The sequence below is a fragment of the Sceloporus occidentalis genome, unplaced genomic scaffold, assembly GCF_023333645.1.
Source record: "Sceloporus occidentalis isolate IW3139 unplaced genomic scaffold, rSceOcc1.0.p SCAF_6, whole genome shotgun sequence".
In the NCBI taxonomy this organism is placed as follows: Eukaryota; Metazoa; Chordata; class Lepidosauria; order Squamata; family Phrynosomatidae; genus Sceloporus; species Sceloporus occidentalis.
In genome coordinates this window covers 106,507,109-106,523,767 of record NW_028316986.1, presented here as the reverse complement: position 1 = coordinate 106,523,767, position 16,659 = coordinate 106,507,109, and the positions used below count along the sequence as shown (strand labels likewise).

The 16,659-nt window shown below is 45.1% G+C and overlaps 1 protein-coding gene across 3 annotated transcripts in view; it reads left to right on the top strand.

Annotated features, from left to right (window-relative positions):
- The first annotated feature begins 14,235 nt into the window (after positions 1-14,235).
- The window catches only part of NR2E1 (nuclear receptor subfamily 2 group E member 1), a 45,473-nt gene continuing 43,049 nt past the window's right edge, over positions 14,236-16,659 (top strand). For all 3 annotated transcript variants that reach the window (XM_089530627.1, XM_089530626.1, XM_089530628.1), the window contains exon 1: positions 14,236-14,917. In XM_089530627.1, the coding sequence (XP_089386753.1) occupies positions 14,893-14,917 (25 nt within the window). In that variant the 5' untranslated portion in view covers positions 14,236-14,892. The remainder of the gene's footprint in view (positions 14,918-16,659) is intronic.

Here is a 16,659-nt window from a genome sequence, read left to right as displayed (position 1 = left end):
CAGAAAACTCTGCTGCTTTGGGAGAAAGCATTAACCACTGACCAAAGCTGGTCAGCTCAGCTTCATTAACAAGGTGGTGAGTTACAGCCTGAGGTGAAGAGCAACAACTCCCATCATCCCTGACACAACATGACTACAATTCCAAGCTGTGGATGATTTGGTTGATATTGTTGTTGCTGTCCTAGCTGAGTTTTAAATGATGACAGGTTGCTGTTTTAGGTGGCGATATTAAGTCAGGGTGGGAATCAGATGGTCCTTCCAGATGTTATTGAATCAGCTCCCATTAGCCCTGGCCAACATGCCAAATTAAAAACTGCAGCCCAGCAATATCTGGAAGGCTGCATGATTCCTGCACCTTTTTAAAGTAGTATGAGCTTCCTGGGGCACACATAATTAAGAACAGAGGATGATAATATTTTAAATCAGTTGCACAGGCCTGGTATAAATAAGAATGGCTATTAAAAAATGTGAGGCATTGTGCCAAATGCAACCAGTTTAAAATAGCTTAGATTAAAAATCCTTGAACCTGATGCATAGGGAAATGTTGGAATACTTTAGGCAATAAATTAGCTTGAAGCAAGTTCAGTGGAAACTATTTTTTTTAAAAAAAAAAACTTTTAGCCTGCTCACATTTTTCTGCCTGTATGCTCTTTTCTCATAAGTAAGAATAATTTGTGTGTGTGTGCTGTCAAGTCACCTGTTGACTTAGGAGGACCCCATGAATTCCATAGGGTTTTCTTAGGCAAAGCATATTCCAGGTGGTTTGCCAGGCAAAAAGTCTCAGTGAGGGCCCAACATACCCTTCTGTCCCTGCTCCCCCAACAGTAGGAACCTTTTTAAAAAGCAACTATTAAGGTTGCTCTTCATATCTGGCAACTACTCATCACAAACACACCCACATGGATGCGCACACACACACACACACACACACCTCTGTACCCCATCTGCCATAGAAAGAGGAAGGGGAAATGGCCACAGCAATTCTATCAGCCCTTAGATGACTTCAAGAAAAAACTGAGGCATTCTCTCTCAATGTGTGAAGATTGTTAAAGCCTCCATGTTCCTCATTCCCTCCTTCCATACCAGGGGGCAGAACAGATGGCATCTGACAGCCCTGCTTGGCTGGTGGCCCTAGATCTTCCCTACCTCCAATATTTACTTCATTGTTATTACAGTCAGCCCTCAGTATCCACAAAATTTTTATCCACAGATTCAAGCATACACAATATGAAAATGTTCCAAAAATATATAAATTCCCAAAGCAAACCTTGTTTTGCCATTTTATATAATTTATATAAACATTTTACTAAGCCACTGTATTGAATGGGACTTGAGCATCCATGGAGTTTGGTATCCATGCAGGGTCCTGGAACCAAACCCCAGCAGACACCAAGGGCCCACTGTATAGTCCTACAAGTCGGCTCATGGAGACTCTGTCATGGGCTTTATTGGTAAAACTTATTCAGAGGAGGTTTGTCATGCCTTCCTCTAAGACTATGCGTGTTCTGTGCCCACCATCACCCAATGAGTTTCCATGGCATGGAATAAATTTGTGACCTTCTAGAGTCAAATAACTATATCACTCTGGCTCTACAACCTGCTCCTACTGCTTCATATGTGCATGCCAGAGAAACCAAAGCCAGTGTTTTAAAAGAAAACGTGATAGCAACCTAAGTGATGTAGCATTTCTCCTTCTCTAACTAACAGTCTGAGGCTACAACTCACTAGGCCCATTTCCTCTGAAAGTAATCCTCGGCTGAAGTTAACAACTGGATCAATCAATATACTCCCCTAAGAAGTTAATTAACAAGTAAATCCAGGCCTCTTTTGGAACCGCTTCGTTAAAGAATTTGTCTCCCAAACGGGTCAAATACCAGTGGAGGCATACAAGCCAGGCTGGGACTGGCATTTCCTTTTCTGAAGGCATCTGGGATTAATGGGCCGTTTCATTGCTGCAAGTGAACTGCAGCTGAATTGCCTGCACTGCTTCATCTCTGAATGAAGGGACCAGGAGAATGCTTGGTGACTGATAGCTTTTGTTAGTGCAAATGGCCTGGGCTCTGGTATTATTCCTCCCCCTTGCCTCTCATTGAAGATACATGAGAGAACACGTGTCAGTGTCCAGTCTTCTGGCTCACTCTGCTGGCTTGCTGTTTCACTCACCTGTGACTTCATTCTCCATTCTTTGGAATTTTCTCTCCCTCCCAACCCAAGAGCCACCCAAAAAGGAAGCTGCTGCCTGGCAGGCCAGTTGAAAGTATACACACACACACACACACACATGCACAATTCCATTCTTTCTTCTTCCTTTCTCTCTGCTCTGCTCTAACACTTCTGTTGGCTCCTTTCCAAAGCCGTACATAAGAGATAGGGGGTGGGGGGATACATTTTTGACTACAGCTCCCAGAATTCCCCAGCCAGCATGCCTAATTTTGTCTCTGGTGATGAGTCTAGGCTCTGTTATCAAGTTGGCTCAAGCTCATCCAATCAAGACAATCAGCTGCCATTGCCTGAGTTCTGATTCACATATGCATAATCACCATATGCCCAGTGATGTTTTGAAAATGTGAATGGGTAATAAAAGACAGAGCTTCCACATCACACCAAATGAAATACTTTTAAACAGAGTCAGTTCAACATCCTGGTGTCAAATCATAAAATGCAGAACAGTTAAGTCATGAACAACTGTATGAGAATTCCCCCATCAACAGCAATCATAAATACAATTATTTACATTTGCAATGCTTAGCTGATTAAATGATTACACATATATAACTACCGACTCTCTTCGGTGAAGTTGACTACCTATTCTGGGTTCAGTTTGGGGACAAAAAATAATCTTAGCTGCTGTGGTGGATGATCAGCAGCAGCAGCAGCAAGACAAGACACCAGGGAGTGTGTTCTGTGTTGGTTCTGTTACATTCCTCAGAAGCTTAAGATATAATCCATCATGCTTTCTCTCTGGGGCACTTGGTCTTGTGGACCTTGTTACCAGCAGTTTATGATCCTGTTTGGCTGTGCCTTCCCAGAACATTATGCTGGAGATTATTGCTCATCCCCATGACAGTTGGCTATAGCTGTCTTCCCCAACCAGGCCTCCTCCAGATGTGTTGGAATCCAGTTTACACCATCCCCCACCAACATGGGCATTAGATAGAAGTGACAGGAGTTGCTGCCAATCATCACATGTGATGAGTATCAGGCTGGAGAAGGCCACACTGTGGAGTTCTTCAGTATTCATATACATCCTGTCTAGATCCATGTTCAAACCTTGACAGGAGCACATCTTAGAAGATTTGTCCCAGTGATACACACTCACATAAATTGGTTTCCACAAGGAAATGCTTCACTTACTTATCTCCCAAGAACAAAACTATATACAATGCTAAACAAGGAGATTAGATTATTTACAGTAAGCCCTCAATTATAATAACCTAATATGCATGGGCAATTTATGGACTGAGAAGAAGGGCATCCCCCCTCATGTTATTAGTGGCAGCCTATGGATCAAACAAGGATTGAAGTTCCTCTTGAATTGGTCCAGAGTCTGCCGTGGAAAATGTGGAATTAACTCTTCAGGAACACACAATCCTGAATGCATATTAAGAACACTGCAGAAACCCATACATCAAGCTAGAGTAAATGGATATTAGCTAGAGTATGGAGAGATTAGCTACAGATGTGTGCTTACTGTCTAAACGAATGACTGCAACATGCAGTGAATTAGGCCTGGGCCAGGGCTAGTCAGTTCAGACTTGAGTGAGCCGTGTTTGATTTCTGGGATATTAACAAAGACTGGGTGCCCTTTCACACTACACAGTTATAGCACGTTGCTTCCACTTTAACTGCCATGATCCCATCCTGAAATTTGTAAGTTTCTTGAGCTATTTAGAATTCTCTGCCAGAAAATTCTCTAATATCTCTCTGTACTGCAAATCCCCTGATTCCAAAAACACAGCCATGGCAGTTAAAATGGAAGCAAAGTGCTATAACTGTGTAGTATAAAAGAGCCCTGGGCAAATTGGGATCCAAAGACTTCTTGAAGAAAGAAGAAGAGGAGAAGGAACGTTCACAGCAGAACAAAAACAATAAGACAACTCTGCCCATTGTTTGTCCCCATATATGGATGGTGTATAGCTACTATTCTTTGTGTACAGTTCCCAGGCACAAGGGACAGGCCGAATGACCAGGACAATGAAGCACAGACGTTTTGGACATGCCATGTGCCCACTCTGATTTTATGTGTTGTAGATCTTTATTGTGTACTGTTGTTATCACTCTAGGGTTTTCTGACCCTTAGAAGGGGCCACTAGTTTGGAAATGGCACAGAAGTGACAAAAGGAGGAAGGGGTGCTGTCTTTTCCTGGCACATTAGGGAAAGGCTGTACTTTAGTGCTCAACATCTTCTCACACACACTCTCAAACATGCAATAGAAAAGTGGGTAACAGAGGTAAAAGCCATACACTGTAAGGAAATGATAGAATTTGGAAGATAGTTAACTTTCCAAGAATCCCAATGCATTGTTTTGCACTGGGTGCAAAAATGACATTGTGTCTGCTACTGTCAGGTGTTTTGATCTGCCCAGACTACAAGAACTGAGGGTTCAAGAGAGAATGACTTAAAAGACTTTCAGCTACTGCAGTTTCAACAAAGGGGTATTGTCAAAGCAGCATGGTAGTCAAGCAGAACGGTCAACAAAGTAGAACTGGAAGAACTCCTTGTTGTGAAAACTATTTTTAAACAAGCAAACAAAAATTTTGCCTTCCTCTTGCCTTTGTCCCCTAGACACCATCATTAATATTGAACTTGTCACCTCATCTCCATACCCACAAGGTTTTGAATTTGAGTTGACATTCTCACACACAAAAGGCTTTTATAGGTCTGTCTCTGGATTCTCCACGCCAAACATGCTTCTGAGGTAGTAGGCTCATGTCTGTGAAAGAAAGTCTATGCTACCAACGTCTTTCTTTCCATTAGTCTCAGAGGGGCTGAACGATCTCTTTGCAAACAAAAACTTAAGTTAGTGAAACATGCCAAAAGGAAACATCATGGTCAGAATGAAAACCAGCCTTTTCTGGACACAGTTCAAAGTGTCCGCACTTGTCTATAAAGCCCGAAACAGTCTGGTATGACAATACTTACTTCTTCCTGTATGATTTTGGCCATAGTTTGCAGTCTGTCCCAGATGCCTTGTTCTGCAACACACCATTGTAGGGTAACTGATGGGAGACAGGACAGAGTGTTATTTGTGGTAGCATCCAGATTATGAACCAGTCACTTGCAAAGTTAGAAAACTGTCTGAGTCCATGTTTAGTTTTAGGTGAGCTGCTATTTTTGTTCCAAAATTTCTAAAATTTGGAATTAAAATATAGATATATATATGGCAGTATGTATTGTAGAATAAGTATTAATAATATGATAGAATTAAGAAATACTTAATTTTTAAAAAATGGTAAACAGCGTAGTGTAGTGGCTTGATTACTGAACTGGAGAACAAGGAGAACGGGGTTTAACTCCCTGCTCCCCTGATACCCACTGGGTAAACTTGGATAAGGCTCAGATGATGGATTGGCAATGGCAGCTCCCCTCTGAAGAAACTTTTCAAGAAACCTCCATGATAGGTTTACCTTCAGGCACCTATAATTCTGAAACAAGTTAAAGGCACACAAGAAGAAGAAATACTGCCACAGATTCTTATTAGAAATTAAGAGAAGTAGCACAGAAATTTCAGTGTACAGTCGGCCCTTCTTATACACGGATTTTTTATACACGGATTCAAGCATACACGGATTGAAAATGTTCCAAAAAAGTATAAATTTACCTTGATTTTCCATTTTTTATAAGGGACACCATTTTGCTATGTCATTATATGTAATGGGACTTGAGCATACACATATTTTGTTATACACGGGGGATCTTGGAACCAAACCTCAGCGTATAACAAGGGTCCACTGTATATTTGTTTAATTATTTTCAATTGTTGGAACAGATTAGGTTGTATCCAATAAGCAGAAGTAGAATAAATTAGTCACTGCAATGAATATAAGTTACCCAGCATTATAACCATTAGTAGAGAGTAGGAACTCACACAGGGTTGGTTTTTGTTTTGTTTTTTTGTTATTGTCCTTTCCTGTGTTATTGTCTCTTCCTTTGTATCCCTTAGATGTTTTTCTTATGTATGGAAATGCTTTGTTGTTGTTGTTGTTGTTGTTGTTGTATACTTCAAATCATTTCCAGTTTATGGTGACCCTAAGGTAAACCTATCATAGAGTTTTCTTTTCAAGTTTCTTCAGAGGGGGTTTACTATTGCCATCCTTGAGGCTGAGAGAGTGTGATTTGCCCAAGGTCACCCAGTGGGCTTCCATGGGTGAGCTGGGATTCAAACCCTGGTCTCTAGAGTCATAGTCCAACACCCAAACCACTATGTGTTTAATTTTGTAAAATAATTAAATAATAATAATTGTTCCTTTCTAGTATTTGAATATTGTAATTCTGTGCTTATTTTAAAAATATTTTTCTTGTGTTTAAATCCCTTGTGTTGTGATTTTATGTTTATGTGCTTTAATTTATATGCTGCTTATAGTGGAAGGTATTGGAGATTCAAGGGTAATTAATAAATTATTTTAATTTGATTTACCTGGGAGAGAATTCGATTGAACTCAGGTCCAAAACACACTGCAAAAATAATCCAGTTTGAGACCATTAGCTGCCCTGGCACAATGTTAGGGAATCCAGTAGTTTTGTCAGATATTTAGCCTTCTCTGTCAGATTGCTCTGGTGCCACAATAATTTACAGTTCCCAGGATTCCCTAGCACTGAGCCAGGGCAGTTAAAGTGGTTTCAAACTGGATTATTTCTGCAGTGTGTTTTGGACCTCAGTGGGGTTCTGAATATGTAGGATTATACTATTCATCACTTAATAAATCAATCTATCCATTCCATTTGTACAGTCCAAAAGGCAATCATCCTGAAGTATGAAACATCTTTGCCTGCTGTTGCCATTAGAGGATGTACATTTGTCTTAGAACAGGCCTATTTTGCTTCTTGAGTAGAAGAGCAGAATGCCTATTTTAAGATGGACGTTTTTGTCACTGTTTTAAAATAGGTTCATGGAAACTGTTGTACACAATCTTTTGTCTGATTAACTGAGACCAGATTTTAAGTTTATTTTAGTTGCAATCCTGTATTCATTTCCCTGGAAGTAAATGCCATTGAACTACACAATCAATTTTAAACAATGAATTGTTATTGTTAAAATTAACGTCTGGAATATTTTAATGTGTAATGGTCATCTTAATCCTATGTTTTTGTGTGCTGTATGTTTAAATAGTTTCATGTACTTAGTTATATATATTGTATTTTACTTTATGATGTATCCTGCCTGGGCCTTGGGAAGGGATGGGTAAGAAATTTATCATTATCATCATAAACTCAACTGGATTTACCCCTAAAGTAGAGATGTATAAGATTACACTGGGAAAGTTTTACAATGTATAGTCTAAGTAATCTGTTTAAATGTTGACATATAAACTGATTAATCAGTGTTATATTCCATTATGTCAGTTGACTCTCCTTATTAATCTGCTGAATCTGCTAATATGGTAAATCCACTAATCTATTTATATATTAATTAAGGCTCTAGTCCTATATACTAGGCTCTAGTCCTGGGAGTAAGGCCACTTTAGCTCATGGTACTTTATTCTTACAGGGTTGCTGTGGGATATTTTTCCAAAGTAATCTTATACATTTCTACTAGGAAATAAGACCATAGAGTTCAATGGAATTAAATCACAAGTAAATATGCATAAGGTTGGAGGCTTAACATGAGAGCCAGTGGCATAGTGGTTTGAGTGTTGGAATAGGACTCTGGAGGCCAGGGCTGGATTCCCAGCTTGGCCATGAAAACCACTGGGTGCCCTTGGACAAGTCACACTCTCTCAGGCTCCTCAGGGGAAGGCAGTGGCAAACCTCTGAACAAATCTTGCCAAGAAGACCCCATGATAAGTGGCCACCATATGTCAGAAATGACCTGAAGGCACACCACAACAAATGGAGGTCTAACACCTACGCTTCTGGGACAAGATGTTGATGAACTGCAACCTTCATCATCCCTCACATCAGCAGTGCTAGCAAGGGCTGATGGGGAACAGAGTTCAACCAGGTCTTGGCCACAGGTTCTCTAACCTTATCAGAGGAAGTAAATCTCAGGATTTAATGGGGCATACATTCAAGGAAGCCATTGTGGTGCAGTGGTTTGGGAACTGGGCTTAGGTCTGAATCCTCTCAGCCACGGATGACCTTGGGCAAGTCACACTCTCACAGCCTCAGAGGAAGGCAAGGGCAAAGGCAAAGCCCCTCTGAACAAATAGTGACAAGAACACCTCGTGATACATGATAGGCTTGCCTTAGGGTCTCCATAAATCAGAAATGACTTGAAGATACGCTACACAATTTCTGAGTAACCATGTATCGGCTGGCAGGGATCCCCAACTGCTTGGCTTGGCAGATCTATCTCGGCTTTGCAACTATAAGGAAATAAAATAAAAAGATGCAGATTAGTAGATCAGGTTCCTCTCCCCTTTAGCCTCTACCTGTATAATGGGCCCTTGGTATCTGCTGGGGTTTGGTTCCAGGACCACTGTGGATATTAAAGGCCCTTTAAATACAGTGACATAGTAAAATGGTGTCCCTTTACTGTATAAAATGGCAACATCAAGACTTGCTTTTTGGAATTTATATCTTTTTGGAATATTTTAAACCTGTGGACTAAGGGTCAACTGTATATTTCCAGGTCCATCTGAGTCCATGGAGTTCCTCTGCTCATGTATCTCTGGGATTCCTCTATTCATACAGACTTCTGGAGGCTAGACATTACTGTGGGTCTCCCACAGATATCAGCATTCTCTCTTCCTCTCCTCAGATAGATAGATTTTCCTGCATGCAAACTCTGTTGTCTCCCCATTCAGACATCCCATTTGCTCCTACTGAATCACAGGGCAATAAATACCTTTGTAGATTGGTAAACAAGCCATGTGATTCAGGTCACTTCCTTTTAGGAAGTTCATTCTCACACAAAGTTCTCCTTCTTCTATGCTGATCACCCTCTTCCTCCTCTCTCAACTTTCTTTGGAAAGAAGGTGAGATCAAGATGTCTTCTTCTACGTGAACTATTCATTAGCTAGGTTAGAATGTAGTATCTATGCATATGTAGATTCCAGCCATTAGTAAACTCTTGTTTAAACTGCAAGCTACTTGTGTCGTTTCTGAGTCAGTCTTAGTTCTTGAAGCATCCTTAGGCAAGGGCAAGTTTCTGCTACTCTGCTGATTTAAAGCTAGATCTTAACAGGCTTAGCTTTGATATTTTTGATGTTCAAATACAGTATTTTTGTTCCCTAAACAAATGCTGAAGCCTTAGGAAACTTGGATTGCCCGCACCCCCATTCTCCCCACACCTTTTGAGTGCAGGCCCATGGGGGATCTTCAGATTCCTGACCCACATCTACGCCTCCCCACTCCCACCAACTCCCCTTTGGCCCAAACCAGAGGGGACCACAGACTTTGCACGATTGGGAGACACTGCAGCCTGAACACCACCACCACCACCACCCCACAGTGACTCCCAAACTTTGGTCTTCCAGGTGTTTTCACTTCAGCTCCCAGAATTCTTTCCCTCCCTCCCCCCCTCTATTATAGGCACAGTTACATTTTCCCTACTGTATTTCATTTCCCCCATTTCTTCATTCTTCTTTTATATGTATTTTCCTCTTCCTTTAATTAGAATGATCTACCTTTTACTTCTTATACTCTACTTTCCCTTGTCTTCTTAGTCTTCACCTTTCTTCTTGTCCCACATTCCCCTAGAATTCTTGACTATTGACCAAGGCTGGTTGGGGCTTCTGGGAGCTGTAGTCCAAAAACAGCTGAAGGACCAAAATTTGGGAACCACGCAGAACCACTATTGGCCAAGCTGGCTGGGGCTTCTGGGAGCTGAAGTCCAAAATATCTGGAAGACCAAAGTTTGGTAACCACCCAGTGCTTCCCAAGCTTTGGTCTTCCAGATGTTTTGGACTTCAGTTCCCAAAAGCCCCAGCCAGCTTGGCCAATAGCCAGGGGTTAAAGTCCAAAACAAGACCAAACGTTTGGGAATCACTGCTGCTAAACTAACCTGTTCCCCTCCACCCCAAACTCATCCGCTCTCCTTTCTTCTGTTAAACGAAGGGGATTATATGCCGCAAATCCATCAATGCACCGTGACAGAGGGATCTCGCCTGTCCCTCGTTATGTCGTTAGGGAACAAGTGTATCCGATTTAATTAAAGGCTCGCAGGGCTGATCCCGCAGCAAGATCCGCGGAGCCGGGGGATGAACTCCTAAGACCCTGCGCCTTGCCCCAAAACAATGCCGCAATCGCCTTACGCCGCAAGGCCCGCAGATGAGAGGAAGAGGGGGGTCTTCCCTATGGGTCCCCCCTCCTGCCTGCCTTCTTCTGCCCCCGATGGAAAGGATGCCAAGCCCCCCACCCACCAGCCCCCTTCCCTGGGAGAGGCTAATAAGCTCTTGCTCTACTGACAGAGTCCCTGGTTGGGTTAACAGTGCCAGGCTGGTAATCGCTTCAAGAGCAGCGGCTCCGGTAAATGGCTCTCTTTTCACTAGTAGGTTGGGTTCCTCTCCTTTGGGTTCAAAACCCACTGCAGAAACAACCCAGTCTGAGACCGCTTTAACTGCCCTGGCTCAATGCTAGGGGATTGTGGAAACAAATCTTGTGAGGTCGAAGGCTTTCACGGCCGGCATCCATAGCTTTTGGTAGTTTTTTCACGGTATGAGACCTTGTTCCAGAAGAGTTTATTCCTGACGTTTCTCCAGCATCTGTGGCTGGCATCTTCAGAGAATGCTGGCATGGAAGAGAGTGGGATATATATATATATAGTGACCCTGGGTTTGGAGGAGTGGCTTCCATATCAATCTGTGTATTGTTCTGTTGTTTTTCTATTGTTCACCACCCTCTGAAGATGCCAGCCACAGATGCTGGTGAAACGTCAGGAATAAACTCTTCTAGAACATGGCCACACAGCCCGAAAAACCCACAAAAAACTACAAATCTTATGAGAAATGGAGCCTTCTCTGTCAGAGAGCTCTGGTGCCACCATAAACTACAAAGCTGCCCAGGATTCCCCAGCATTGAGCCAAGGCAGTCCAAGAGGTCTCAAACTGGACTATTTCTGCAGTGGGTTTTGGACCTTTCTCTCCCCGTATCAGTTGGGGGTTGAGAGTGTTAGAAAAATTGATTATTTGGTTGTTTGTGGTTAAATCAGTTTAGCAGCAGCAGCAACACTAACATCAACAAGCTCTACAGGCATTTGGTAAAAACAACTAGATCTGAGCTTCTGGCAATAAACAGGATGCACTGGTAGGTAAAAAGAAACTTACTTTATTGCTATGTCTACATTCTATAAAAATAACTAATCAGAAGATAAAACAATACTTGGTAGAAGAAGAGTCCCTAGAGCTGACTCTCATGTGTGCAAGTAAGAAGAAGAAGAAACATCTTTAGTAGCATAACCTGGTCTCTGCATCCATGCTTGGGGAGAGCAGAGGGAGGAAGAGGGCAGAGAATGAAGGGCAATAAACTTTAATGACCCCTAGAAAAGGGAGGGGTATGGGAAGTGACCTCTTCACAAGCAACATTGACCAAATGACCATAGAGATATACACCAGTGTTCCTGCTACAAGACACACACACACACCCTTCTCAGGGAAAGAAAACATAGATCTACAGAAAACACGCTGATACTAAGTCTCCAACAGAGAGGGTGGTTCCCGACCTGGAGTTTGGTTCAAGTGTAAATCCATTCTTCTTAGTCATGCTCAGAATGGAGGACATTTTGGAATCCTTCCTGGACAGAAGGATGGGGTGGAGGACAGGGGCTGGAAAAGGAGGACCAAACCTGGTCATCTGGGTTGATTTCACTTTAAGTGCCCTGGCTCAATGCTATGGAATTCTGATGTTGTAGTTTTCACCCAAAGAAGAGTTCTCCCTACTAGGACAGCTCCCAGCTTTTCATCATTTCCAGCGCTTGGCTGATGACCCAGCGACACTCAGTTGTTCCGGTCATCATTCCTAAGAATCTTAACAGATAAGTGGTAAGAATAATAATATGGTGCAGCAGTGCTTCCCAAACTTTGGCCTTCCAGATGTTTTGGACCTCCAGAAGCCCCAGCCACCTTGGCCAACAGTCAGGAATCCTGGGATTTGAAGTCCCAAAGTCTGGAGGGCCAATGTTTGGGAACCACTGATGCCAGCTAGCTTGGTTTTAGGGCACCTGGGGAATCCTTGTTGTTTATTGTTGTTAACTAGAATAATAGAATCATAGGATCATAGAGATGGAAGAGACCACAAGGGCCATCCAGTCCAACCCCATTCTGCCATGCAGTAACTCTCAATCAAAGCATTCCCTGTGAGAGATGGCCATCCAGCCTCTGCTTAAAGACCTCCAAGGAAGGAGACTCCACTACACTCCAAGGAAGGAGTGTGTTCCACTGTCGCACAGCCCTTACTGTCAGGAAGTTCTTCCTAATGTTGAGATGAAATCTCTTTTCCTGCAGCTTGCATCCATTGTTCCAGGTCCTGTTCTCTGGAGCAGCAGAAAACAAGCTTGTTCTCTCCTCAATATGACATCCCTTCAAGTATTTAAACAGGGCTATCATGTCACCTCTTAACCTTCTCTTCTCCATGCTAAACATCCCCAGCTCCCTGAGTCCTTCCTCATAGGGCATGGTTTCCAGACCCTTCACCATTTTAGTCGCCCTCCTTTGGACATGCTCCAGTTTCTCAACAACCTTTTTAAATTGTGGTGCCTAGAACTGGACACAATATTCCAGGTGGGGCCTGACCAGAGCAGGCCAAAACTGCCGTCCACTCAGTTGCTTCATGGGGACCTTGTGGGTGAGACACCACCAAGACCCCTGTCCTCTGCCTCTCTGCTCAGGTCTTGCAAGCCTGGGCCCATGTCCTCCTTGACCAAGTCTTAACCATCTGGCTGTGATCGTTGTCTCTCTTTCTACCCCTTTTCCTAGCATCCTTGCCTTTCCTGGTGAGTCCTGCCCCCTCGCCACATGTCACAAATAGTAGGACAGGCTCAGTTTCCCCATCTTGGCTTTCAGAGAGAGTTGAGGTCCTCAGCCACTCCATTTCCTCCACCAAGGAGCAAAGGAGCTGGTCTTCCCTTGAGCTTGGGCCTCTTGGAAGGAATGAAAGAAAGAAAGTCCATTTGGAAGTGGACTTATGTCTAAGGAAGGCTCCTGCTGCCAGCTTTTTTCCCCATTCAGCTAGTCTCAAAGGTGCTACAAGATCACTTCACGTATTCATTCCACAGACTAACAGGCTAACATCTGAGGAAGTGGGCTCAAGTCAAGGAAAGCTGCTGCTCCCAGCTTCTTTCTTTCCCTTTAGTCTCCAACATCCCTTTGCATTCTCATTTGTCCAGAATAACCTAGTATTGCAGCTATTTCAGAAATCCATCCAGAGTGACACAGACTGCACTAGCGATGCCTTTGACTCCTACCACCAGAAAAGGATGGGAGCCTCGAGTTTGAAACCTGCCTGACTTGGAGGGACACTTTCCTTTTCTCTGGATCCAGATCGCCTTGAACAAATCAACCTCAAACCTTGAATTCTTCTTGTTTTTCTTTCCCCTCTTTTTAAAGAGAAAGAGCAAAAAAAACCCAACTTTCTCTGCTCTCAGGAGCCGAGGCGGGGCTCAGAGACGGAGGAGGAGGAGGAGGAGGAGGAGGTCCATTCCCATCCCAGGGCGGGGGGGGGGAGTTGAATACCCCTCTCCTCCTCCTCCTCCTCCTCCTCCTTGTCCCCCCGCCATGACGTCACAGCCTGGCCAAGAATGGGGGGAGGGCTGAGGAGAGGGAGGGGGAGGGAAGGCCAGAGGAGCCCAGAAGCTTCCTCCCCTCCCTCCCTCCCTCCCTCTCTCCCTCCGGCTGCCTGTCAAAGCTCCCGGGGATGTTATAGGTGCCTCGAAGCACAAAGTCAGCCAGTGGGATGAACTTCGGGAAACCTTTCCCTCCCTTCCCCCTCTTTTTTCCCTTTTTCTTTTAATTTAGTTATTTATTTATTATTTGGGGGGTCGGTGCTATTCACTTTCTGAGAACTGCCTCCTCTGACGTCCCCCCCCCTCTCTCTCTCTCACACACACACATTGACACGGGAGCTCTCTCTCTCTCTCTCTCTTTTCCCTCCTTTTTTAATGCTTATTCTTCCCCAGCCTTTTCTCTCTTGAGCTGAGCGCCAAAGCCTCCAAGCCTCGCTTCAGGCCCCTCACAGACCTCTTCACAGACCTGTTCTGCCTTCTCCGTCTCCTTCTCCTTCTCCTCTTCCTTCTCCTCCTTGTTTCTCTTTCTCCTTCCCCTTCTCCTTGCCCCAGAACAAAGCACCCCACTCCCTCCCACCCCAAACCCCAACTTGGGGACACCTGAGGGGATTTTGGCGGGACTTGGCGCCTTCCTTCCTTCTCTCACTCCATCTCTTTCTCTCTCTTTCTCTCTCATTCCCTCACTCCCCCCCTCTCTCTCTTCCCCCTTTCCTTTTCCCTTTCTTTCCTTTTTTCCCTCTGAAGGAGAAGAGTTGAGGGCAAAGAGCTCCTCTCTCAAAGAGCTGGAGGCAAGAAAAGCTCCCTCCTCAGTCTCCTCGGTCTCTGGGTCCGAAAACTCTGAGAAGGAGCGAAGGAAAGCAGGCAGGGAGCCAGCAAGGGAGGATGCGCCGCCGCCTGGGAGCCTTCTTCTGAGGCACCTGTCGGCCAAAGGAGCGCCGGGGAAGGACTTTCGGGCCCCGACAAGGCCCCGGAGGCACCTGCTCTCCTTTCTGGACGCCCGAGGGACGCCGACATGAGCAAGCCGGCCGGATCAACAAGTGGGTAAAGGCTGCTGCTGCTGCTGCTGCTGCTGCTGCCCGGCCTGACTCAGGGGGGGGGGGTTGTGGGGGGACCCCAAAAGGCTAAGGTTGGGGCTCTTAGGGCGGGAAAAGGGGGAAGAGAAAAGTCTTCATAACGGCCAAGGAGGAGGGCCGCAAAATGGGGGACGCTCCAGAAAAAGGGGAGACAGAACCAAAGGAAAAAACACTCCTAGAAATGTAAATCCCTGCTTCTCAGTCATGGAGGACGTTTTGCAAAATTGCAGCCAGGAGCTTGGGATGTAGGACGCGTCCGGGGAAAGGAGGACGGGGCTGGTCGCCCTGCGCGGGAACTGCCCGACTTTTGAGTCTCGGTCCCTCAGCCTTACTCCCAAGGGCCAAAGAGGTTAGTTTGCTCCTGAGGCGAGTGATTTGAAATCCAGATTTGGTTTTTTAAATCCAGATTGTAAACTTTCTCTCTCTCTATCCGCCCCCCCCTCTTAATTCGGATCCAGCCGGGCCTGTAACTAACTGCAGATCAGAGTTATCTTTGAGAAGGGGCTCCCGAAAAGGCGTTTGCGTGCCTCTTTCTCGGTCAGGTCGGGCCTTTGGGTCCCTTGCTCCGGGAATTCAGAGACATATATAGCCCTGGAAAATGGGCGTGCGAAAGGGTCTGCTTGGCATTTGTGTAGAAACGGGCCTTTCCTAGCCTTGCGCCTCCTTCTTCAGAAGCAGCGGAAAAGTTGGGCTAAAGGCAAGGGCGAAGGGCTGCGCTCCGTCGAGGCGTTTCCTGATGGGCCAAAGCAAGGTTCCCTCCCTGCAATGAATGCCGATCATACAACTCCCGATAGTTCTAGGTGCCTCGTTTTCGGAAAGTGAAAGGAGAGGAAGGAAATCTCCTTGAAAAGCGGATTTCACGGGAATGCTTTGCGCACCCTTTCCAGCCTCGCCGAATTAATCCTGCGAAAGAGGGAAAGAGAAAGAACTGAAAAGTCACATTTCCCTTAATCCTCCATCCGGGTCCAGCTCATAACCGGGGAATTTCTGTCCCAGCCCCTAAGTCTGATTGACTGCCTTGCCTCCGGAGGCCGCTGGCCCTGGAGGGAGCCAGGACTTGGGGGGCTGGTGGCCATGTGCCGGAAGGGGTCGGGAAGAGGCACAATCCAATTGGGGCCCTGACAAGTGATGGCTCAGGACGCTTCAGGGCCCTCCTTAGATTTGGAATGACTTTGAGGGCAAGAAGGAGGGAAGGACACACGCGTCTGGCTGGGAAACCATCACTTTCCTCTTCTTTATAGCCTCCTCCTGCCATCCTTAGGGTGAGGTTTGGGGGCTTTGCTATGGGTGCGAAGTGAACCAACTTTCCTGCCCAACCCTGGGCTCCTGGCCGTGCTTGATATTCTCTCTCTTTCCCAAACTTGACTATATATATGGAGCAAAGGCAGGCACACACATGAAACCAACCCCACCCCAGTGGCCTAAAGCGAAAGTAAAATCCCACAAAGTAAACAACCAAAGTAAAATCGTTTCGGCGGCCAGGGAAGGGGGTTAGTAAGTGTGTGGCTTCTTCTTGATGTGGTTGTTGTGTGCCTCCAGGTAGTTTCTGACTCATGGCGACCCCTTTCCTGGGGTTTTCTTGGCCAGGTTTGCTCAGAAGAGGTTCTTCTGAGGCTGAGAGAGTGTGACTTTCCCCAGGGCTGAGCTGGGAATCGAACCCTGGTCTCCGGGAGTTGTAGTCCAACACTCAAAACCACCCTTTGGCA